Below are 23,019 nucleotides of genomic sequence, written 5' to 3' on the forward strand. Positions count from 1 at the left end.
TCTTTGAACTGAAGTCCCTGTATAACTACCTCCCAAATCACTAGGATTACAGGTTAGAACCACTGCAGAAATAGAAAATCTTTAAAGACTTGTAACAAGTAAAAGTAAAGATTAAATCAATGATTTAAAACTTCACAGGGAAAAGCCAAAGATCATATGGCCTCTTTGATGAATTTTAAAGAACATTTAAAGAAGCCAGACTGGGCGACTCATGCTTGTAATCCCAGCGGCTTAGAAGAACAGAAGGCTTGCAGTTCACGGCCAGACTTGGTAAAAAGTTTGTAAGACCCTCATCTCAGCTAATAAAAAGCTGGGCATAGTGGCATCCCAGTTACTTGGGAAACAAATAAGAGGATCATGGTTCAGGTCAGTCTTAACTTACACACCAGACCTTATCTCAAAAATAACTAAAGCAGCCGGCTGCCGGTGGCTCATGCCTGTAATCCTAGCTGAGGAGGCTGAGAGCTGAGGATCATGGTTCAAAGCCAGCCCAGGCAGGAAAGTCCGTGAAACTCTGATCTCCAATAAACCACTACAAAACCGGAAGTGGTGCTGTGGCTCAAGTGGTAGAGCATTCTCCTTGAGCTGAAGAGTGCAGGGATAGCACCCAAGCCCAGAGTTCAAACCCCACAACTGACAATAAATAAATTTATTTATTTAATTAATTAAATAACTAAAGTAGGTGGGTGCTGGTAGCTCACACCTAGCTACTCAGGAGGCTGAGATCTGAGAATCTTGGTTCAAAGCTAGCATGGTGGAAAAACCTGGGAGACTCTTATTAACCACCAGAAAACTGGAAGTGGAGCAGTAGCTCAAAGTAATAGAGTGCTAGCCTTGAACAAAAAGCTTAGGGACAGTGCCCAGATTCTGATTTCAAGCACCATAATCAACAAAATAGATAGACAGATTAGATAGACAGACAGACAGACAGACAGATAGATAGATAGATAGATAGATAGATAGATAGATAGATAGATAGATAGATAGATAGATAGATAGATAGATAGCACAAAAAGAACTACTTATACTATCATTCAAGTGATAAAGTACCTTTCTAACAAGCCAAGGGTCCTGATTTCAAACTTTAATACCACCAAAACATTTTAAGGAAAATTAACAACAATCCTTTCAAAATCTTCCTTCTTCAAAAAAAAATTGAAGAGGAAGGAACACTTCCCAACCCACTCCATAAGGTCAGCATTATGCTGACAGCAATGCTAGACAAAAATATCACAAGGAGGGGCTGGGAAGGTGGCTCAGTGGTAGAGTGCTTGCCTTGCATGCATGAGGTCCTGGGTTCGATTCCTCAGCACCACATAAGCAAAAAGAAAAAAGCCGGAAGTGGCGCTGTGGCTCAAGTGGTAGCGCGCTAGCCTTGAGCTGAAGAGCTGAGGGACAGCGCCCAGGCCCAGAGTTCAGGCCCCATGACCGGACCCAAAAAAAACAAAAAACAAAAAAAATATCACAAGGAGCCCGGAGTCAGTGGCTCAGGCTTGTAATCCTAGCTACTCAGAAGGCTGAGATCTGAGGATCATGGTTCAAAGCCAGACCGGGCAAGAAACTCCGTGAGACTCCAATAAACCACTAGAAAACTGGGAGTGTCGCTGTGGCTCAAGCGGTAGAGCACTCGCCTTGAGCTGAAGAGCTGAGGGACAGTGCCCAAGCCCAGCATTCAAACCCCATGACTGACAAAAAAAAATCACAAGGAAAGAAAATTTAAGGTCACTAATCTTATGAATATAAATGTAAAATATCCTTTTAAAAAAATACCAGGAAACCAATTCAATAGGATATTTAAAGGATTAGGCTCTGTGGCCAAACAGAACATATTTTCAGAGTGTAAAGGTGGCTCAATACATAAAAATCTATCAATGTAATACAACACATTAACAGAACAAAAGGGGAAGATACATTATTATTATTCCAATTGATGTAGAAAAAGCATTTGACAATATTCAAAGTATCCACCAAACTAGGAATGGAAAAAAAATCTTTAAATGACCAAAAATGCATTTAAATAGCCTGCAGCTGACATCATACTCAGCAGTGATTGAATGTCTTCCCTAAGATCAGGAACAAAGGGAAAATGCCTGTCTGTTCCATTTCTATTCAACATTGCACTGAGAATCCTAGCACAAGCAATTAGACAAGAAAAATAAACAAAGCATTCAAATTAGAAAGAAGTAAAATTATCTCTAGTTGCAGATGACATGAATTTATATAGCAAAAATCCTAAAGAAATCACACAAAAAAATTTAAATAATGATTTCAGCAAAGTTGCAAAACACAAGTTCAATTTACAAAATCTAGTTGCATTTCTACATAGCAGCAATTAAAAATCAGAAAATGAAATTGAAAATAACAATTCCAATTTATTCCAAGAATAAATTAAGTAAAAAAATTAACCGAATAGGTGAAACATTTGTATGCTCAAAACTACATTACTAAAAAAAAAAAATTTAAAGAAATCAGGCACTGGTGTCTCACCATCTATAATCATAGATACATAGAAGGCTAGAATCTGAGGCTTGTGGTTTGGAGCCAACCCAGACAGGAAAGTCTATGAGACTCTTATCTCCAATAAACTACCAAAAAAAAGTCAGAAGTGGTGTTCTGGCTCAAGTGGTAAAGCACTAGCCTTGAGCAAGCAAAGCTCAGAGAAGCCAGGCACCAGTGGCTCATGCCTATAATCTTAGCTACTCAGGATGCTGAGATCTGAGGATTGTGGCCCAAAGCCAGCCCAGGCAGGAAAGTCTGTGAGACTCTTATCTCCAATAAGACACCAAAAACTGGAAGTGGCCCTGTGGTTCAAGTAGTAGAGCGCTAGCCTTGAGCTGAAGAGCTGAGGGACAGGGCCCAGGCCCAGAGTTCAAGCTCCACGATTGACAAAAAAAAGTTCAGAGATAACACCCAGAACATGAATTCAAGCCTCAGGATGGTTAAAAAACAAATAAGTAACACAATGTAAAAATATAAATAGGCAAAGGACGACAGGCATGGTGGCACATGCCTATAAGCCTAGCACTTGGGAAGCTAAGGCAGAGGATCAAAAGTACTAGACTAAATTACATATAGCGATCCTATCTCAAAAGAAAAAAGTAAACTATCCATTGACTGTGGCAAACACTTTGAAGTTCCTCATAAACTTTAAGCTTATAATTATCACTGGACCAGTAAATCCTATCTAGGTATATACTCAAAAGAACTGAAAACAGATGTTCAAGCAAAAACTTGTACACAAATTTTCATAGCATCATACTCATACTAACCAAAAGGTGGAAACAGCTTGGTGTGATGGCTCAAGCCTATAAGCCTAACTACTTGGGAGGCATTAATGGGAAGATTAAGATTAAGATTTGAGGCATAAAAATTCATAACATCTAATCTCAAGCAATGGCTGGGCATGGTGGTATGCACCTTCATCCCAGTGACGTGGAGAAGCACAAATAGGAGGGTCAGCTAGGTAATAAAGAAAAGCCTAACACAAAAAGGTCTGGTAACATGGCTCCAATGGTAGATGTCTGCCTAACAAGTGTAAGATCCTGAATTCAAACTCCAGTAGTATGAAAGAGAGAGTAAAAAAAAAAAAAACAAGTATGTACTAACATATCCATACATGCTATATGTGTTACAAACATGCAATAGAATATTATCTGGTGATAAAAGATGAAGTAATGATACGTGCTACAATATGGATGGATTCACCTTGAATACATGTTCCGTGAAATAAGCCAGACACAGAAAGGTAGATACTATGAGTCAAGAAAGCAGCTCAGCAATTGTCAGGGGCAAAGCAAAGGAAGTGATCGGGTGAGAGTGCTTGTAGGTGTGAGGTTTCTTTTTGAGGAGATGAAAAAGTACTGATACTACCTAGTAGTGGATGATTAGACGTGATTGATGTTCTTAATGTCACTAAATATTGGGATTTAAAATGGATAAAATAGTAAGTTCTATGCTATGTGTGTTTTACCACAATAAAATAAATCAGTAAGGAGACAGAAAATTTTTACAACACAAAAGTTCTTGGCCAAATTGACACATGTAGAATACCACCAACTATACAACAGACTTCTTTCTAAGTCCGAAGGAAATGTTTACTGACATTTACTGACTCTCTAGGCTCAAAAGCAAGAGTCAACAAATTGCAAAATGATATCAACCTAAGTTATCTGCTTTAAAATATAGTAATAATAGCCGGGTGTTGGTGACTCACACCTGTAATCCTAGCAACTCAGGAAGCTGAGACCTGAGGATCATGGTTAGAAGTCAACCTGGGCAGGAAAGTCCATGAAACTCTTATCTTCAATTAACCACAAGAAAACTGGAAGTTGAGATGTGGCTCAAAGTGGTAGAACACTAGCCTTGAGCACAAAAGCTGAGTTCAAGGCTGAGTTCACAGGCTCTGAGTTCAAGCCACACTCACAACATATATACATATGTGTGTATATTGGACAACAATTCAAAAAGCCTTGTATTGGGGGGAAATAAAACACTTGTACTCAAGGTAGTCGGGCCACTCAAAGCTCTTGAAGAAGTGGTTTAAGACCTCTGAGTTCCCATTTCCTCTTCCCTCACACTTCCTCTTGGATCAGCAGAGTCTCCCAGGCTGCCTAGGGCCTTTAGACTTTCTCACTATTGCTGTCTTCCAGCAAAAACAATTCACAATCCATCTGGCCCACAGCTCTATCCCAGGGCTGGCCGGTGGCTCTCAAGCCGGGTGACCATTCCCTTAAGTCCATCTTCCTGCCTGGCATAGCGGCTGGTAGGACTGGGGTGCCACCCAGGCCATCATCCAGGTAGTGAAACTTGAACCCAGAGAAGCCACGCCTTTTCCCACAGGTCCAGCATGACCTATGCATACAGCCCAGAGGTCAGAACAATTCTAGCCTATTTAAGACTGATTTCAGAAGAAGGATAAGAGGCCAAGCATGAAGAAAGCAGCTGTCATCTTGGAAGGAACTCTATGCAAATCCTGACTAAACCTTAATTACACTGGATAGCCCTTTAACATTCTTGTGTGAGGTTCTGTCATATCTGAGAATGGCCTTCATGACTGTAGCCAAATCCCTGCATCTGCTCTCAAGTCTTACCCCATCGAGCCCCTTCCTGCTGCCACCCCATCCCACCAGCGATTCCATAGCTGTTCTTCAAGCAACCCAAGGGCTGAAATAAATCAAGTTGTTTCCAAAAAGAAACCCATCCTTGGCTCAGTTCAGACTCTCTTCTCTGTCCACCCTGTCTCTCTGCTTCCTCCTTGATGGTTCTTCCCCTGGGGACTGAACTCAGGACTTTGCTTATATTAGATAAGCATGCTACCACCTGAGTCAGGCCCACAGATAGAGGCCTACATCTCCCAGGCTAGGCTCAAACTCACAAGCCTCCTGTGTCTGCCTCCCAAGCAGCTGGGTTTACAGGCATGCACCACCACCATGTCTAGCCCAAAATACTTGAATGTCTTTCTCTTCATCTTTTCTCCCACTCTAACCCAAACTGTCATCTTTTCCAGTTTGGAGGTTGAAAAGTCACCATTTCTCTGGCATACTATCCTTCCAACTCATCCCAGGATCATTCACTGACCTGACAGCCAAGATCTACCACTTCCAACACCCCATCTGAAGTATGCCCTCCTCATCTCTATCCCATCCCTCCATCCCAGCCCCCTCTAGAACACTCGCTCCAGCAGTCGACCCTCTGCTGAGATCAAGTGTCCCCAATGTCATTTTGACCCCCTTTAGGATACAGGCTCCATCATTAACCGCTTCTACAGAACATTTTCCTTTTTGCCTCTGTCATATTTGCCTAGAAAACACCTACCGTACATGATAAATTATACAAGAACTCTAGGCATTCACACTGTGAGACCAAAGGAGGACACAAGTAAGAAACACAAGGTACAGTGCCTATGTGTATCTGATTATACAAACTACTTTTTGAAATGAATTCCAGGAAATGAAAACGAGATTTTTTTTTTATGTTACTGTTTTTGTTGTCTTTTCTTTTCATCCTGTTATTCATTTATCAGTTTTTGGGAGGGTGAGGGGGCACAGAAATGGAGGTGACAAATTCCATAGTGGTACTCATTAGATACTATGTTGAAAATGTTGAAAACTATATAACTTGTGGGTACGGAAAGGAGAGAAAAACTGGAAAGAGAGCAAGGGAAAGAGGGACATTGTCCAAAAAGAAGTGTACTCTTTACCTGGCTTATGTAACTGTAACCCCTCTGTATATTACCTTTATAATAACAATTTTTGTTGTTGTTGTTAGTCATAGGGCCTGAACTCTGGGCCTGGGTGCTGTCCCTTAGCTCTTCAGCTCAAGGCTAGCGCTCTACCACTTGAGCCACAGTGCCACTTCCAGCTTTTTCTGCTTACATGGTGCTGAGGAATCGAACCTAGGGCCTCATGCATGCAAGGTAAGCACTCTACCACTGAGCCATCTTCCCAGCCCCTATAACAACATTTTTTAAAAAAGAAAGAAAATATCTACCCTGATAAAACCTAACTAGTTCTGATACTATGCCTGGATCCAAAACCAACCAGATGAAGAAACTTGGAGAAGAATACATAGTCAGGTTAACTGGTCCCATCTTATATCTGTGACCATGATGAGATGGGCATTAGACATCCCGACCACACTGTTATACTGTTATACTTTCCTAGTATGTTTGCTATCCATTCTCCAACATGACCCACACATCTGCTCTTTCTCTTAATCCTCAACACCCCAAAACATACACATCATGATTCTCTCTTCAACTTTGCTTCCCCATTGTCAATCACTCCTTTCTCCACATACTATCTTCTCTTGGCTTCACTCACACACACACACACACACACACACACACACACACACACACACACACACACACACGAATTTCCTCTGATCTTCCTCTCCTGACTGTTTAAAACCAGGCCCCAGGACTTGGCCATCAGCCTGCCTGCCTCTCAGGACACTCATACAATCTCATGCCTTTAAGATCCATCAGGATTAAAGTGACACACACACACACACACACACACAACACATACACACACCCTTCCATACTCATTGATCCACTGCCACCTTGGAGTCCCCATATTACATCTCCCACACAGCATGTCACAAATGAGACTTGAGTTTCACCTCTCCCACTCATGCAGAACTTCCTTCCCTACACACAGAATTTTTTTTGCTGACACCCAGAGTGACAGCACTTGCCAGCCAGATGCCAAAGTGTTCTTATACCTTCTTCAACCGGCCAACTCCATCAGCAAGCCCTGTGAGATTCTCCATCCAGAGATGACCTTGCCAGCCATGCCACCATCATTCATCTCCCATCTGGACCCAAACTAACAGCCACCTTGGAAAAAGTTTTGTGAATCCTCAAAAAGTAAAACTTGAGTACCAGTGGCTCAGGCCTATAATCCTAGCTACTCAGGAGACTGCTATCTGAGACTTGTGGTTCAAAGCCAGCTGGGGCAAGAAAACTCATGAGATTCTTATCTCCAATTAAGACCCAGAAAGCCAGAAGTAGAGTTGTGGTTCAGGTGGTAGAATGCTAGCCTTAACCAAAAATGCTCAGGAACAGCTTCTAGGCCCTAAGTTCAAACCCCAGAACCAGTACAAAAAAAGTAAAACCTAAGCTGAATATCAGTGGTTCACACCTGTAATCATAGTTAATCAAGAGGCTGAAATCTAAGAATTAAAGTTTGAAGCCAGCCCAAGCAATTAACCACCAATAAGCCAGAAGTGGAGCTACTGCTCAAGTGAAGTACACTAGCCTGGATAGAAAAAGCTCAGGGAAAGTGCCCAGGCCCTGAGATCAAGTCCCATAACTGGCACAAAAAAAATTTAAAAAGTGGGACTGGGAAGGTGGATCAGTGGTAGAGTGCTTGCCTTGCATGCATGAGGCCCTGGGTTCGATTCCTCAGCACCACATAAGCAGAAAAAGCCGGAAGTGGTGCTGTGGCTCAAGTGGTAGAGTGCTATCCTTGAGCTGAAGAGCTGAGGGACAACGCCTAGGCCGAGTTCAGGCCCCAGGACTGACAAGATAGATAGATAGATAGATAGATAGATAGATAGATAGATAGATAGATAGATAGATAGATAGATAGATAGATAGATAGATAAAACTTGGAATTCACAATTTATGTGAATTATGTGACCATAAATATGGTCCAGCAAGTCCACTCATAGGTATAGACCGAAAAGAACTAAAAACAGATGTTCAAATACAAACTTGTACATAGCAGCCCTGCCATGATAGCCAAAGATGGAAATCAGCCTTTCTGGCCCCTTTACCTGGACCATGTCATCCTAGATCTTTCTGTGGGTGGCTCCTGCTGATGCTCAGGGCCTTCTGTGATTCCCCCACACACACACCCCCAGTTCAACCTCCATAATGTCTTTTTATTCCCTTCATACCCACTGCTTGTAACCACTTGTCCTAACTAGAAGGAGCCTGAGGCAGGCTTCCTTTTCCTGTCTTGTTCAAGGAACCCAGAAGTTGTTCTGGAGACAGGTCACTGAGGCTCCTCCCTCCAGTCTGGACATCCTCCCACAGGAAAACTTCCCACCTCCACATCCAGGCCATGTCCATCTGGCAGGCACATTCACATCCTCCGAAGCCCTTATCCTGCTTCCCCCTCTGATGGGAGCTTTTTCTGGGGACACTGGTGGGACCAACATTACTAAGATCACCACATTGCACCAGGTACCCAATCCCTGTGGGAAGCAGAGGTGGCATGGGGAACAGAAGCAGGCCTGGAGCCCTCTGAAGAGTCCCCGGTTCCTGCACCACCAGGCCTTGGGCAAAGCACCCACCTGTGCTGTCTCCATTAATCCTCTGGGGCCAGGACTTGATGGTAGAAAAGTAGAGCTTAGTGAGGTAGGAACACACCTCCCACTACACAGCTGCCATGTGAAGAAATACAGGAAACCTGACCCAGAACCCTTGTCCTAGTTGTTAGGCAACTTTGCCTTAGGAAGGAAAGCTTCAAGAGTACAGAAGGCCTGTTCCACCTGCTCCTCGCCTAAACATTCCTCCTCAGCTACAGCATTAAGGTGGGACCATGGCCAGCTAAGAACCACCACCCCTGGGTCTGCTAGCCAAGAGCTCACCGTGTCTTCTCTCCCTTCCATACACACTGAGGCCAAAGCTACCTCAGACAAAGTTGTCATTTGTTTATTCTTCCTAGCAAGGGCACTGAGCCCTCATAGGGCCAAACACCCATGTATGCCTTAGAGCCCAGCCCATGCTGTTCCTCCTCTCCCATGCCTGCTTTAAAAGGGCTAAGAGACTGGACCTTCAGGCTGGCCATCGTTAAGTTTTAAGATTAACAATGAGTACTATTGTTATTCTCCTGTAATAATACTACTCATAATAAAAATCCTTACTAGAAGCCAGGACAGGTGTTGTGTCAATTACCACTCTCCAGGATTCTAGGGGGGGAAATCGTGACCCTCCCCCTCCCAGCAGATGTAAACCCTGAGACTAAGAGAGGGCCAGTGGTTTGCCCAGAATTGCACAGCTGCCACACAGTGGCAAGGGAAAAGGTGTGAAGTATGGTTATCTCATTCCACCCCACATTGCCCAGACTTCCCTGGTTAATGCAGTGTTTTGCGTTCTGAAATGTCCCAACACAATCGAAGGGGCTTAGCCAGCCCAGCATGAACAATGATGGGGCAGGGGGTAGGGCTAGATGGTGTGATGGGGACACAGAGGGTGGATGGAGATGGGGTGGGGGGCACACAGGGCATGCACACCACTAGCTGCACTTACCACCTGAGGGAGGGAGGACAGGAGAGCCCAGAGGGGCCCGCAGCAACCAAGGAAAGAAGACGGAGTTAGTGAGCTGAGAGAAGTCTTAAGAAAGATTGGGACTTGGACCCACCAGTCTCACAGTCAAGACTGAGAGGGCGAAGTGAATGACAAGGCCTCTTGAAGGTCACCTAGCACTACCTGAGTGGGGTGTGGCATCTCATCAAGGCTGCAGGGGAGGCAAGGTAAGGCCCCAGTCATTCAGCAATAAAGGGTCTGGACCCAACAAGGGGCATCCCATCTTATCTGCCATGTCCTAAATGCCCCATGCTCAAGCATTCTCACTGTTCCGCTTGGGGACCAGAACCTAGGCAAGGCTCACATGGACAAAACTTGGACAGAACTGAATGCCCCACACTCAGGTCTGCTAAAAGAAGCACTGCCACTGAGCAAGAAGTCTCTGTCTGGGAACTGGGCAAAGGGTCAGATGACTCGGGCGAGCCAATGAGAGGTCATGTCCCTTCTCCCCTCACTCACATGTCCATGTAGGTCCGTGTTGAGCAGCATCAGGGCACAGGTGAGTGTGTGGATCCCATCTAAATCAGAGACAGTGGCATTCTCAGTGGAAGGGCACGTTGCCTCCCCTCACCCCCAGCCACCAACCTGTCTCGCAGGAGAGCCAGCCTGGAAGCTGTGGAGATGGAAGAGGCTACCTGCCAAGGCACCACAGAGCCTGGGCTCGCTCACATTGTGCTCCCTGCCAGTCCACTTGACTGTCCCAGTCAGGATATCCTGTCCCTTAGAGGGAACCTGACTACCCTGCACCTGCTCTAGCCCAGACAGTTGCCTCCTGCCTCCCCACCAATGGTTCTGGGTCCCAGGCCCATGCCCTTGTGCTAGTCTTAGGGGTCTTGTCCCTCAGTACCTGACACTCAGGTCCATCCACAGACCCTACCTCTAAGAGGACCCTGACCCACCCTTCTCCACACCAGGACCCTTACTATGCCAAAGCTGAGCCTGTGACAGGACCAGGGAGTGTGAACACCCGTACAACTGAAGCCCTAGGACAGAGGACACCCAGGGCCTGGGAAAGGCAATGGTCAGGATCTGTAGGGCTCTCTCATCCATTCCAAGTGCCATCAGTAGTTCATTCATGCTCATTGAGCACCAACTAAATCCCACAGAGAAGTGGTGGGCAGGAGGGGGGGGCAGAGCAGGGCGGCTTCCCTACCTTCCGAGGTGCTGTCATCAGGGTTGCACTGGCAGTACCGGCGGGAGAAGTGTGTAAGGACACGCTCACGTTCCTGTGTCTCCCCCATCAGTGGGAAGGCCTTCAGGAAAGTTCTGGAAAGCAATTCCAAACTGCTAAGGATCTCCCAGAGCCCCCGAGTCAGTCTGGATCCTCATAGGGAATAGAAGCCTTAACACACACACACACACACACACACACACACACACACAAAACAAAGAGCCAGAGCTCCCAAATTCCATTCAAGGTTTCACACCTTTTCCAGTTCCCGAAGCCAAGAGAGCTTGGCTACCCCTACCCCCACTCAGGACCCCTGTGAAGGAGGGACACATGAGCATTTCTCTCCTTGGGGTGAATGAACGTCTCACTCCCCCTCCACTGTGGAGCACAGGCCTTCCAACTCTCCCCTCACAACACTTATCCTCAGTAATTCTGCTCTTTCAGCTGAGGTCCAGGCCCAGCCCTCGACCCTCTCATTCCTTTTTACATCCTAAGTCTCAACTGTCACCAAGTCCTGGTGGTTTGGGCTTCACGTTCATCTCAATGCCTCCTCTATCACCCTCATGGAACGCTCAAGAGGCCTGCTGCCACCTCCCAATAGGCATCCCTGCCCTCCACAGCTTCTGCCCTGCAGAAACCTTTTCTACAGAGGAAGGTGGAGCAGGCACAGTGGTTCTCACTTACAATCTCAGCACTGAGGAGGCTGAGGCAGGAGGATTGTGAGTTTGAGGGCATCCCTGCTGCCTAAAACCTGTCTCTGGCTCCCAAGACCCTTAGAGTAACACATGGTGGGTTCACTGATTGCTGGCTCCCTTCCTGAGCCTCTAACTGCACACTCACCTGGTGCCTCTCTGACCCCGCTGAATGGGACAGCCTCACTCAATGCTCTGTGCCTCTGGGCTCTCCCAGGGCAGCTTTCCTATGCTCGTAATCTGCCTCGAGTCCTCACATAGGTCATCCACTGCTTAGGAGATGACCCTAATGCTGATCCCAACGCCAAACAGATCGGGAAATGGGCTTGGGTCCCTCACCTGGCAACCATGCCAAGAGCCTGGGCAATTTTCCTTCTCTTGGAACTTGCAAGGAAACTGTAGGTTGTGTCCATTTGGGCCTTATCTGCCCTGGGTTCATGAGACCGGAACATCTCTAAACCTACACTGCCCACTTCTCTGCATCCCTTCTGGGCTGCCTCCTAGGGACCTCAGGGACCTTCAAGTTATCTCCTTGCTGGCATTTCCTCTCAGCAGGCCTTAAGACAGCCCAACTACAGACCAGTTTTTTAATGCAAAGACTCTCCAATCTCACCTCTGCTTTCTGTACCCTCTCTGTCTCCCCCTTCCCTGTCCTCTTCCCCACTTGTCCCCTCCCTCCTCTTCTCAAACTCCATTAATTCTTCTGGAAATGTAGACTCCATCCAGCCTTAGCTGGTTCTTCTGAGGAGTCACCTATCCCAGATCCTCCTCTCCAGCCCACCCTCCCTTCTCCAGGCCTCTTCACCAAGCCCCACCAAGCATCCCCACCCTCCCACCCCCACAGTCTCAGCTATCCTCGGGCTCAGCCTTTTCATCTCTGCCCCAGCAGTCCTTCTATTCTAGCCTCTGAGCAACCTTCCCTCTATCTCCAGCCTCGGGCCTAGTCCTCTCCCACCTGACCCTCTTCAAAAGCATGCACACCACGGCTGCTCGTGCTGCCTTACTCCCAGCACCTCTGTGCTCCCCAGTGCCTGTGCCTCAGTGTTGGTTTGGTATACATGACCCACCAGTTCCAGTATCTAGACTGAGATCTGAGGATCCAGGCTTGAAGCTATACCAGGCGGATAAATCCAAAAGACTATCTCCAATGAACAAGCAAAAAGCTGAAAGTAGAAATGTGGCTTAAGCGGCAGAGTGCCAGCCTTGCCTTGTGTGCAAAATCCAAGCAAGAACACAAGACCTTAAGCTCAAGCCCCAGTATCAGTGTGCGCACGCACGCACATGCACGCGCACGCACACACACACACACACACACACACACACACACAAATGGAGCTAAACAGGACAACGTAAGAGGACCATAAAATGGACCACTCACATTTTGCTCTGGTCTACTGTATATTCCTCCTAGACAAGATTGTCACTTCCCCCTGCAGCTGGTCTCTGGTCATCATAGACTACAGCCACCTACCTCACCCATCCTGACCCTGTGGCCTGCTCCTGGCCACCCTGAGGCCTGTTTCCTGGGTCCAGACACCAGTAAGAGATGGAATGAAATCTTCACCACTCCCCTCCCACTTTAGTGACTGTCAGGCAGTCTCTTACCTTTGCCAAATTTCCTGACCTGAGAAAATAGGAATGGTGGTACCTAGTAGACAGGGTGCATAAGTGTCTATGGATGTGGGAAGCAGGACAGGCCCTCTGCCTTCTCTCTTCCCCTCAAGAGTCCTGACCACTCTCCCACCTGCAGATCCTCACACTGTCACATAGCTGGCACTCACTGAATGATTGAACTACTGTTGCTCTTCAGGCCTTTCTCCATGCTGCACCAGAAAGCCAAGCAACTTTCCCACTAAACAGAGAGAGTGGATGAGGGTGAAGATGGCAGAAGAAAGGGAAATCAGGTAAGACAGAGGGATAGAGGGGGGTGAAGTTTGATTGGAATACATTGCATACATGCATGCATGGAAATGTCCTAGTCAAAGTCTCCCTTGTATAACTTATGTAAGCTAATTTCAAAAATAAACAGAGAGAGAGAGAGAGGCTTGCCCAGTTATGCAGAAGTTTTGATAGAACTGCAATGCGAATCCAGATATGCTGACCATATCGCCCCTAGGCATTGTCCCAGCCAGGTCCCAGCCCCACTGACCTGAGTGCTCGATCCAAAGTGAGGCCTGAGAAGTCGAAGAAACTGAGGTATTCCCCAGCGACCAGCCTGCTAAACTCATTGCTGCCAAAACAACAACGACAACAAAAACAAACAAACAAAAAAGCACAGGAAGCCAGTTAGAAGCAGGGTCCAATCCAAGGATAATAAAACTATAGGAGGTACTTAGGGAGTTGGCCCCAGAGTAGAGTATGCTGGCACACTCGTCCAGATCTGCTTCCCCCTGCTGGCCAGTGGTGCTCTAATTTTTGCCTACAAACCTAGCTATTTAGGAGACTAAGATCAGGAGGATTTCAGAGGCCAGCCTAGACATACATGTGAGATTCCTTCTCAATCAATAATTGAGCATTGTGGCACCAATAGCATGCCGTTCCATATCTGATATGTTGAGATTAAGAGGATTTAAGTTCTAGGCCAGCCAGAGCAGCAGAAGTCCACAAGATGGAGTCCACAAGACTCCATCTTAATGAAAGAAAGTTAAGCATGGTGGTACACATCTGTCATCCCAACTATAATGGGAAGTATAAAATAAGAAGATTGTGAAACAGACATGGATCTGGGCACAAAGTGAGATCCTATCTCAGAAATAACTAATGAACCAGTGAGATATGTTCACCACAGAGGGAGACTGAACCTTGCTATTTTAGTTAGCAAATGCAACTACTAAAAAATTTATCTCTGGGGCTGGGAAGGTGGCTCAGTGGTAGAGTATTTGCCTTGCATGCTTGAGGCCCTGGGTTCGATTCCTCAGCACCACATAAGAAAAAAGCCGGAAGTGGCACTGTGGCTCAAGTGGTAGAGTGCTAGCCTTGAGCTGAAGAGCTGAGGAACAGCGCCCAGGCCCAGAGTTCAGGCCCCATGACCGGACCCAAAAAAATAAATAAATAAATAAAAATAAAAATAAAAATTTTATCTCTAACCAGAAAAAAAAAAGAAATAACTAGTGAAAACAGGGCTAAAATGTGGCTCAATAGTACAATGCCTGCCTAACAAGCACAAAACCCTGAGTTCAAACCTCAGTACCATCAAAAATAAAATAAGAAGACTTCCTAGAAGAAGCAATATCTTAACACACTTAGGAAAGTAAGAGTCATCAGGTGAAGGCAGTAGGGGGTAGAATGGTGCCAGGTGTGTCCATCAGAGGAAGCTACCCACAAGGCCATGTAGCCAGTCCCTGGAGAGCAGGAAGGGGGAAGCAAGAGGTGAGGCAGGGAATTGAACCTGCAGATCCAAGAAAGAGTCAGGATGGGATTGTGTAGATTTTGAATCAGGATAGTACGATGTGAATTTTGAAATACCACCTGCTAGGTAAACATCCATTGTAAGGTTGTCTGAGATGGGGCAAAGATTTAGGAGGCTTCGTCTACCAGAAAGAGAGATGGATTGGATTATAGGGCATGAATGGAAATGGGAAATGTCAGTCATCAGGATAAAGACTTATCATAAGTCATCATCCACAAGGCCAATAAGTGCTGGGTGTGGGGGGAGAGGAACGAAGTCAGGCAGCAGCCCAGGGCAGAGCTCTGAGGAAAGCCCTGGTGAGGGAGGTAAAGGAGGAGAGAGCCAGCAAAGAAGCCAGAAGTGGAGAGGAAACTGTGTGTCATCCTGGAGGCCAATGAAGAATATGTTTTAGGAAGACTAAAATGAATAATTTTGCCAAAAAATGGAACAAATTGCCACCTGATCCTAATCAAGCCTCAAGCTTTCCTGCCAATTCACAGAACCCATGGCAAATAGGCAAACATGTAAAATAACACCATGAGGATTCCACATAGAAAATATGGGAACTCTCCCAAAGACTAATGACTTTAAAAGAGAGGTAGCCAAGTAAGCTTGTAATCCCAGCATCTTGGGAAGCAGGGATTAAAGGATCAAGGGCACTTGCCTACCAAACGTGAGGCCCTTAGTTCAAATCCAAGTATACGGTCAGAAGGGAGAACTGTTGTGGATTAAAAGACAATTAAGAGGGCTGGTGATAGGACTCTATGGTAGCTAGAATGTGCAAGTACATGTTCAAACTCCCCCAGTACAATAAATAAAGAAATAACACTTAAGAAACATATGGCCAGGGCTGGGAAGGTGGCTTAGTGGTAGAGTGCTTACCTAGCATGTGTAAAACCCTGGGTTCGATTCCTCAGCACCACATAAACAGAAAAAGTCAGAAGTGGTGTTGTGGATCAAGTGGTAGAGTGCTAGCCTTGAGCACAGAGAGACTCAGGGACAGTGCCTAGGCCCTGAGTTCAAGCCCCAGGACTGGCAAAAAATAATAATAAAGGAAGAATGAAACATAAGGCCAGATGCAATCTGTGGATCTTGTTCTGATTTGACAAAACCAACTGGTTTTTAGATAGAGAAAACTAAACACAGACAGAATGTTTAAGATGATTAGAATATTTTGATATTTTTGTCTAAAAATTACAATGGAATTATAACTATTTTTTTAGAAATCTCTTATCAGCTGGGCACCAGTGGCTCACGCCTGTAATCCTAGCTACTCAGGAAGCTGAAGATTGGGTTCAAAGCCAGCCCAGGCAGGAAAGGCCATGAAACCCTTATCTCCAATAAACCAACAGAAAATCAGAAGTGGTACTGTGGCTCAAGTGGTAGAGTGCTAGCTTTGAGTGGAAGAGCTGAGGGATAGTGCTTAGGCCCAGAGTTCAAGCCCCATGACCAACAAAAAAGAAAGAAAGAAATCTCTTATCATTTAGAGATATATATTGAGGCACTTCTGGATTCAATAATACAGTATCTGAAATACACTAAAATATTTTAGCCAGTAAGCTGGCATCAGTGACTCATGCCTATAATTCTAGCTACTCGGAAAGCTGAGATCTGAGGATTTTAGTTCAAAACCAGCCCAAGAAGACAAATTTGAGAGACTCTTATCTCCAATTAAGTAGCAAAAAGCTGAAAGTGGAAGTGTGGCTCAAGTGGTTTGAACCAAAAAAAGCCAAGCAAGCTGGATGCTCATGGCTCACACCTATAATCCTAGCTACTTAGGGAAGCTAAGATCTGATGATCACAGTTCAAGTCCAGCCTGGACAGGAAAGTCCATGAGACTCTTAGCTCCAGTTAACCACTAGAAAACTGGAAGTGGAATTGTGGCTCAAAATGGTAGAATGCTAGCCGGGCGCCAGTGGCTCACACCTATAATCCTAGCTACTCAGGAGGCTGAGATTTGAGAATTGAGATTCAAAGCCAGCCCAGGCAGGAAAAGTCCATGAGACTCTTATCTCCAATAAACCACTAGAAAACCGGAAGTGGAGCTGTGGCTCAAGCAGTAGAGCACTGGACTTGAGCTGAAGATCACAAGGCAGCGTTCAAGCCCCACGACCGACAAAAAAAAATAATAATAATAATAGAATGTAGCCTTGATCAAAAAGAGTTCAGGGACGGTGCGCAGGCCCTGAGTTCGAGCTCCAAGATCCTCAACAACAACAAAAAGCCAAGCAAGAGCAAGAGGCCCTAAATTGAAGCCCTAGTGCCAACACACCCAACACCCCCCACCCACCAAAATTAAAAAAAAGGAACTTTGACAAGTGGATAAAGGACCTTGTTGTGATAGAAGAAATCAGGAAATTAGATTGGAAAAAAACATTGATAGCTTTGGACGGATGGAGATTTCATGTATTAGTCTCTCTGCTTTTGTGTATGAATGGAAATTTTCATACTACAATGTTTAAAGAGGGATTGGAGGTAGAGCATTTGCCTGGCACATGCAAGGCCCTGGTTTGACCTCCCAACTCCACCAGAAGAAAAGCTGTCAGTAACTACAAGAAGTTAGAAGTGACTGGTTGTGTCAATGCCGATGAAGGTGGCCTGGGTAGCAGCCAGCAGATTCAGACACCATGTCCCCAGCGATCTTGAAAAGGAAAGTTTCCAAAGTGGAGACACTGAGTACGGAGGAGAGAGAGGGGGGCTGCCCATGGCCAAAAAAACCGAGAATTCTGGTTAAGTAAAGGTGGCAGGGAAGATGCCTGCCGAGGGAGAAGTTGGGGGTGGGGTGGGGGAGGGAGCAATCTTGGAAAGGTTCCTGCAATCTGCCAGGTAGAAGGAGGTAATTAGAGAAGGGGGTGTGATTTTCAAACTAGGACTTCAGGGGGCTCCCAGAACAGGAATGACAAGGAGGCTGCAGAGGGTAGAAAAGGCGGGAGCCAGAAGAGGAGCCCAAAGTCCATACTCCCTAGCCTTGTGAGTATGGGAGACCAAGTCTGCTCTCCCCTTCTCAAAGCCTTCTTAGAGTAATAGAGGCATTCTGCATCAAGAGGCCAGAGGTCAGGGACATACTGCAGTCAGGCAGGCTTAGGCAGTACCACCAGCCCTCATCCTCAGTCTCTGCCCACTACACCCCATGTGCCCAGTTCTCTTTGCACCCACCCTGAATAGTCCTGGGCCTTGGAGCTTCCAGACCCTTACTTTGTTTTTTGTTTTTTAATCAGTCGTAGGTTTTGAACACAGGGCCTGAGCGCTGTCTCTGAGCTTCCCCACCCCCCCTCCCCCAAGGCTAGAATTCTACTACTATGAGCCACAGCTCCACTTCCAGTTTTCTGGTGGTTAACTGAAGAGAAGTGTCTCATGGACTTTCCCACCCAGACTGGCTTTGGACCACAATCCTCAGATCTTAGCCTCCTGAGTAGCTAGAATTACAGTCATGAACCACCAGCACCTGGCTCTGGACCATTTTGTGTGTACATATGCCAGTCTTGGGGCTTGAACTGAGGGCCTGGGCAGTACCCTTGAAGTACTCTACTATTTGAGCCATAGCTCCACTACTGGCTTTTTTGTTTGTTTTTTTTTTCTGGTTAAATGGAGATAAGGGTCTCACAAACTTTCCTGCCCAGGCTGGCTTCAAACCATGATCCTCAGATCTTGGCCTCCTGAGTAACTAGAATTAGAGGCATGAGTCAACAGTGCCTGGCTTCCAGACCCTTTTGCTGGTGCGAATAGATATTACGGCCTAAGGAGAGCTGGGGACCCACTTTCTAAGTTCTGGAGCTCTCAGACATCTCCTTTATCTCCCCCTTAGGTTCTCCTTTCCCTCTAGCCCCATTTGGTAGGAAACTAGCCCCTGACTGGCTGCTCCTCCTCCACCAGCACCCATGGTGACCCCATAACTACATCCAATTCCCAAGCACAGAGTGCCTGCCCACCACCCTCCCCTCCCTAAGAGCAACAGCCTTCACCCAAGCAGCTCAGAAAGGAAATACATTTAGGGCAAGGCCAGGAATGAGGACAGTGGCAGGAAGAAGTACCCTGAGGGACTCAGGAGCCCCCTAGCACCAGACACCCTTGAAAAACGCCAGCCACTCCCGTCCCCTTCTTTCTGGGGAAGACAGTGGATTTTCCTGAGGTGTGGAAGGCCTACTTACTTCTTGCCCAGCTGCCGAGCCACATCACAGCGTTGGAAGCCCTCGAGGTGGTAGAGGCGGCGAGCCAATCGATGGGCAGCTTCGTTGACCCCCTGGCACCCATTGGCCAGTGGGTCTGTGCCGCCAGGCTCCAGGCCCTCTGAGCTGCTCAGCTCTGAGTCTGAGTCTGACAGGCCATCCTTCAGGCTGGGGTCACTGCAGATGGAGAGGAGAGGATAAGAGGCCCGGAGCAGAGGCCCTGGGTGAAGCGGAGACACACTTGCAGGGAGGAACCGAGCAGGGGAAAAGGTTCCACCATAGCAGGAGAACACCAAGTTAGCTTCCAGAAAGGCCCAGAGTATATGCCCTCAGCACTGCTCCCTGACCCCATCTGAGTGGAGCAAGCCAGAAAAGCAAAATGGGACCCCAGGACCTAGATGGGAAGTCTGGATGCAGAGGATGGAGAAAGGTGACCTTGGAGAGGGCTTATCAAATTTTGGCCATCTGGTCACTACCTCCTCTGGTTCTCCATTTTCCCACCTATTCCCAGCCTCTGCCCCCCGCCCTCACCTGGTTGAGTTCAACAGCTTGTCTGTGTCCTCATCCTCATCCTCCTCCTCTCCACCTGGGGCCCGAGGCTCGTCTTCATGGAATCCATTGGGCACCGCCGTGAGAGACAGGTGGCTCAGGACATTCTCTGAGCGGCTGCTGGAGATGGAGCGCCGCAGCGGGCTGCCCAGCTCCCCATCCCCACCAGCCGCTCCCATGTCCCCCTCGGACCCCATATCTCCCATGCCCAGTCCAGCTCCGGGCTCAGGGCTATCTCGGGCCCGCTGCTGAATGAGGGGTGTAAGGGGGGCCTCGAAGCTGACGCAGCTGTCGCTCTCATCCGTCAGGCTCAGCACATCTAGGGAGTCAAGGCTGCTGTACTGGGTGCCTCGCAGCAGCTCCGACTCCAGAATCTTCTCAAATGTGGCACTAAAGCCATCCCGCACATCCGGCTCTCCAGGGCCATCCAACCTGTGAGAGACAAGAACCCCATCACCATCTTTCTCGGGTGTTCCTCTCTACAGAGGAGGTGACCCCACCTCCTAGTCTGCACCTGGCTATATTCTTGTTGTTTTTTGGACAAAACTTCCTAAGAGCCCAGATGCTGGATGGGGATTGAGATGCAGCAGTGAAAAGGAGGATCCGAGGCCTACCTAGGCCACCGTAGGCATGAGATACTCGACTAATGGACTGGGAGGCCTCTTGTCTTGACTTGGCCTGCGGGGCTGCTTCCTCTTTGCTCCCAGAGCAGTGTGCACTTCTCCCTGCTGCAGCTCGTGTCACACAGGTTCCTAACTCTGCTGTCCTTACAGCCTGGAATGTTCTTAGCCAGCCACAAGAGGGGGACCGGCCAATGCCATGCCAGCATCTCCCCTGTATTGTGTCCTCGGGCTGTCTTCATGTCCTCACTAGCCCTTCTCAGCTTGTCATATTCTGTATGTTTCCTTGTTTAGTATGCTCTCCACTCCCCAAATTAAAGTTTCACAAGGCCAAAGTCTTCCCAGGCCGATGTTAAGTATTGGGGACATCCAAATAAGACTGCCTTACCCTTATGGTTCTCATCTCAAATGATACCACCATGTCTTATTTCCTCATGCAGCTAGACAGAGCTGAGGAGCCCACAAACCATCAGCACAATATTCAAAACTCCATCTGCCCCTTCCTTCAGCCATCTTAGATAAATAAAGATGATATCCTAGGAAGCCTCAGCCTCTGCCCCCACTCTAGCCACTGCTAGCTGCTGGTGGCCACCTGAACATCTAGAGAATACACTACTCCCACTTGCAACATCCCTCTCGTAGCCAACCACAGAGCTCCACACATACCAACATGCAAAGACATCCCTGTGGCCCCCACCAGTGTACTGCCAGGCACACACCTGCACACATTCTGCATGCTGTCTTGTCAATCTTCCTTGAGACTTCCTACACTTCCCCCTGCCCATCCCCACCCTCCTTTGCACAATGGCACCCCCAAGGCTCCAGTCTCTCTGCTCCCTAGAGAGGATAAGAGACAGGGTTTTAACTCCAGTGAGTGGGTGAGTGCGATTCCCGGTGGAACTTTCTGAGGACAACCTCCTGGGGGGATAGTGGATGAACATCTACTTTCCTGGGCCCAGTTGCAGAGCTGGGAGTTTTTCTGGGAATCTCCAGGAAGGGGGAGAAGAAGTGGACCAGATGATCTTCCACATCAAGACCTTTCAAAAGGACTTGGAACTCCAATGTGGCTGGGATGGAGGGAGTACAGCCCTCCTACACATAGGAACAAGTCATAATGGCTCTGTGGGAGGAGGAAGGGGGCAGCTGAGGGCTGGCCTTTGAATTCCCTTTCATGGCTCTTCCTTCCAAAACACATAGAAGCTAGACAAAATAAGAACATCAAGGGGCTGGGAAGGTGGCTCAGTGGTAGAGCGCTTGCCTTGCATGCATGAGACCCTGGGTTCGATTCCTTAGCACCACATAAGCAAAAAGAAAAAAGCCGGAAGTGGCGCATTGGCTCAAGTGGTAGAGCACTAGCCTTGAGCTGAAGAGCTGAGGGACAGAGCCCAGGCCCAGAGTTCAGGCCCCACGACTGACAAAAAAAGAAAAAAACATCAAATCCCCAATGTATATGAAAAATCAAGAACCAGAGAGACTAAGAGGCAAGATCGCAGAGTAATGGAGTTGGAAATGTGACCCCCCCTCCCTTCCGAGACACCCATTTACCCCAGCTGAGGGTCCTCAGCTTCTAGACAGAGGCTCCCGGGGGCTTCGTCCCCCTCTGCCAGCCCTTCAGACCTCCAGGGCCTGGACTCTGTTAGATCTTCCAGAATATTTGCATCTGGTCCCAGTGCCAGGCCATTGGTGATGGAGAGGTCAAGGCTGAGGTCAGGCAGAGCTGCATCCTGGTGCACTGTGGGCTCCTCAGAATCCATCAGGGCTCCTGTTTCCCCTTTCCCTGGGCAGCTGAGGTAGCTACTCAAGCCCTCACTTGCCACCACTCCATTCTGTATTCCAGGCTCTAACTCAGGTTCCAGGCTGGGGTCCCAGGGGGCGCCGCTGTCTGTGGGCAGTGGAGTTGGGAACTTGTTTTCCTCCATGGCAGCCACTGCCTCTGACCCACTCTGGCTGCTCCTGGGACTCAGTAGACCTGGAAGAAGGCAGAGACACTGGGCTCAGTAGGCAGGACAGGGGCTAGGAGTATGAAACCCAAAAGAACTCCCATCAGGGACCATCTCCTCAGGAACTCTTGGACAAAATTTAGGCTTGTGTCATGGCAATCTCACTGGCTTCCCAGGCCAGCCTCTCTCATCCCTCACCTGACCAGCAACCCCCCTTACCTAGTGCCCGCCTTCCCTGTTAACACTTAGGTCTCTGCTGTGCCCTCCAAAAATCGCCCTGTGGAAGATCCAGGTGGGAGGAACTAGAGAAGAATGCAGTGACACACACACACACCGCACCTCCTCATTCATGCTGGTGAGTGGCAGACACAAAAGCCCCAGACTGCAGCAGCCAGGCCTTAGGGCTCTTCCCATGTTCTCTGCCCTGACTTCGGGAACCTAGCAACTCAACAGAAGTGCGGTTTAATCCAGGCAAGGTCCACCCACAGGGAAGCCCCAGGAAACCTGGAAGCCACCATAAACCATAAGAGGCCCAGCATGAGGTGCTGTCCAGGGTGCTGGGTGGGTCCCACCACTGAGAGCCTCACAGAGAGCCAGGGCTGCAGCGCCCAGCACCCTCACCACATCAGAAGGAAGGCGCCTGGAGCTTCATCCCACCCAGGCTTCTACCAGA

The 23,019-nt window shown here is 47.6% G+C and overlaps 1 protein-coding gene across 1 annotated transcript in view; it reads right to left on the reverse strand.

Moving 5' to 3' along the window:
- The window catches only part of Psd2 (pleckstrin and Sec7 domain containing 2), a 35,295-nt gene extending 12,970 nt beyond the window's left edge, over positions 1-22,325 (reverse strand). The window contains exons 1-6 of the mRNA XM_013020335.1: positions 21,952-22,325; positions 19,769-20,218; positions 19,220-19,414; positions 13,833-13,913; positions 10,974-11,086; positions 10,280-10,338 (exon numbers count right to left, since the gene is read on the reverse strand). Coding sequence (XP_012875789.1) covers positions 10,280-10,338; positions 10,974-11,086; positions 13,833-13,913; positions 19,220-19,414; positions 19,769-20,218; positions 21,952-22,325 — 1,272 coding nt within the window. The remainder of the gene's footprint in view (positions 1-10,279; positions 10,339-10,973; positions 11,087-13,832; positions 13,914-19,219; positions 19,415-19,768; positions 20,219-21,951) is intronic.
- Between the last annotated feature and the right edge of the window lie 694 nt (positions 22,326-23,019).

The sequence above is a fragment of the Dipodomys ordii genome, unplaced genomic scaffold, assembly GCF_000151885.1.
Source record: "Dipodomys ordii isolate 6190 unplaced genomic scaffold, Dord_2.0 Scaffold50, whole genome shotgun sequence".
Taxonomy (NCBI): Eukaryota; Metazoa; Chordata; class Mammalia; order Rodentia; family Heteromyidae; genus Dipodomys; species Dipodomys ordii.